Source organism: Tribolium madens, unplaced genomic scaffold (assembly GCF_015345945.1).
Source record: "Tribolium madens isolate multiple individuals breed KSU strain unplaced genomic scaffold, Tmad_KSU_1.1 Scaffold_7;HRSCAF=85;Tcas5.2_LG10, whole genome shotgun sequence".
Lineage (NCBI taxonomy): Eukaryota > Metazoa > Arthropoda > Insecta > Coleoptera > Tenebrionidae > Tribolium > Tribolium madens.
In genome coordinates, this window is record NW_025401050.1 from 2,003,985 (window position 1) to 2,006,158 (window position 2,174).

The 2,174-nt window shown below is 32.2% G+C and overlaps 1 protein-coding gene across 8 annotated transcripts in view; it reads left to right on the forward strand.

Annotated features, from left to right (window-relative positions):
• Positions 1 to 1,083: 1,083 nt before the first annotated feature.
• LOC123010310 (protein unc-13 homolog B) overlaps positions 1,084 to 2,174 on the forward strand; it is a 90,796-nt gene continuing 89,705 nt past the window's right edge. For all 8 annotated transcript variants that reach the window (XM_044407096.1, XM_044407102.1, XM_044407103.1 and 5 more), the window contains exon 1: positions 1,084 to 1,247. In XM_044407096.1, coding sequence (XP_044263031.1) covers positions 1,223 to 1,247 — 25 coding nt within the window. In that variant the 5' untranslated portion in view covers positions 1,084 to 1,222. The remainder of the gene's footprint in view (positions 1,248 to 2,174) is intronic.

Sequence of the window (2,174 nt, forward strand, 5' to 3'; positions counted from 1 at the left end):
TGTTTTTTTTCGTTTTTTTTTTTTTTTTTACTAAATTAAGACGATTTAATCTCACCTGATTAACAAACGGGTAAAAACGCTCGAAAAATGTAAGAATTATGTCATTTTTGATCTAATTTGCTGAATTTTTGTCAAAACTTTGCAAAAAATTGAGTGTTTAGGTTTTCACATTTTTCGATTTTTTTTAATTCAAAAAATTTAAAAAAACGGCTTATGTAATTGTTTTTTTTTTGGAAGATTCTATATCAAACACCGTTAATATAATCACCGGAAAACGCTTAAAATAGTTTAACTACTTTAAAATTATTCGTCGTAGAGCATTTTAATTAATGTAAAACTCAATATTACGCAAGTTGATAATAATTTTTTAATTTTAGAATTAAAAACGTTAAAATTTTGAAAAAATTAGATTTTTTTAATTTTTTTTTACTTTTCTAGTTTTGTTATTAATTCTTTGTTTTAATGTTTTTCTACTTTTAGAATTCTAAGTTTAGAAAATAGACATGCCTATACTAAGAGTCTAAGAATCATTCAAAAATTTTGATTTTTATTTTTGACTAAAATTAATAAAACAAATTAAAAATTTTAAAAAACATTTTACTTTTTCGAGTCCTATATCTCGAGGACTATACGTCGCAGAGCATTCTAACCAATTTTGTCATATTTGGTGCATGATTTTGCGTCTAAAAAACTATATTTTGAACGTTTTTTGTTGATAATCAATTTTTGTCAATATAGATTCAGACATTTTATGTATTTTTTTAAGTTTTTAGAACTCTTAGAAGTGCTAAATACTAATTTTAGTCAATTAATTGGTCTCAATTACAAAAATTAAACTATTTCTTCCAAATTTCTAATTGTTTTTATTGATTTTTCGTTTTAATTTTTTCCTATTTTAGTTTTTGAAGTCTGAAAATTGTTGATAATCGAAAAATCTCGTTATGATTGATGACCGCCTCCTCGGCGCAGGTGCGTCGCTGCTGCGGTCGCGCTGCCGTCGGGGTGGTGCCATTTTGTGACGTCACTCGGCGTCGTTGCGCACCTCGACGTCTTCATGATGGCGGCGTCGCCAGTTACTCGCAGACGATTGGCATGTGATGTGCTGTGCTTCGACCGGTGTCGAAATGATCCGTCGCGTAGTCCATCGAGCTGTCGGCCCTAGGGGGCTGCCAACCCTCCTATTGAGTGTCTGAACTAAGGATACTCCACGCCAAGTCACCGCATGATGTCGCTACTGAGTGTCACAGGTTAGCAAAACTAGAAAAACCTTAAATAAAACCGAAATTTTAAAGCACGACACGCAAGGGAGGGCCTTAAACATGTAGCATTTGACGCGGTTCGGTTGGGTAAAGCCCGCCAAAAGCGGCTTAACCTAACACGAGGCAGACATGACACCAAAATAACCCTTAGAGGCTAATTCCACTATTACCATAATTATTATTATTGTCAAAATTACAAAAAATTGTTTTATTTTGTAATTTTTTGTGATTTAGAGTGCAGGTGCTAATGTGAATCCCCGACATTATTGACCTTCGATAAGGAGGGGAGGAGTTTGTGCATTTGCCCGGGAACTAGCCGCTTGCTGAAAAAAACCCTTTTCAGTTATTTTTAAGAGGAAGTTTGGTTTTAATTGAGTCGCGGATTGTTTTTTCCGGGCGCTCTTATCGGCTTAATGTGTGATAAGCGGTATTTTTAGGTCGTGATAGTGTTTAATTGGGCAAATTTTACGAAAAAACTGAATTAAATTTGTGAGTTGGCAAGATTGTTAGTTTAACAGCCAAGGCAGTAAAATAAATATTTATGGTTCGTAAAACGAAAGTACATTTTTTGTTCCTTTTTCCTGATTTTTTCTCTTTAAGGTAAAAAAATTGAAAATACAAAATTTGTATCCTACCGACTGCACCATAAATTTAATTTTTGGCCCATTTTGTTTTAATTGTGTAGTTTATTTGTTGTAAACTGTGAATTATGTTTCATATTCGAATTTTTAGTATCACATATTGCGAAAAGTCGTCACGATAAACTTAAAACTGCGAGATAATTAACATTTTTATCTGATTAACCGACACGAAATATTTGTTTTAGTAGCAAAACACACGTAAATACTTTCTGCATTTATGGTTTAAAGCTTCTTGGTTAAAACTAAAGAAAATATTATCCCTATTTAAGATTTC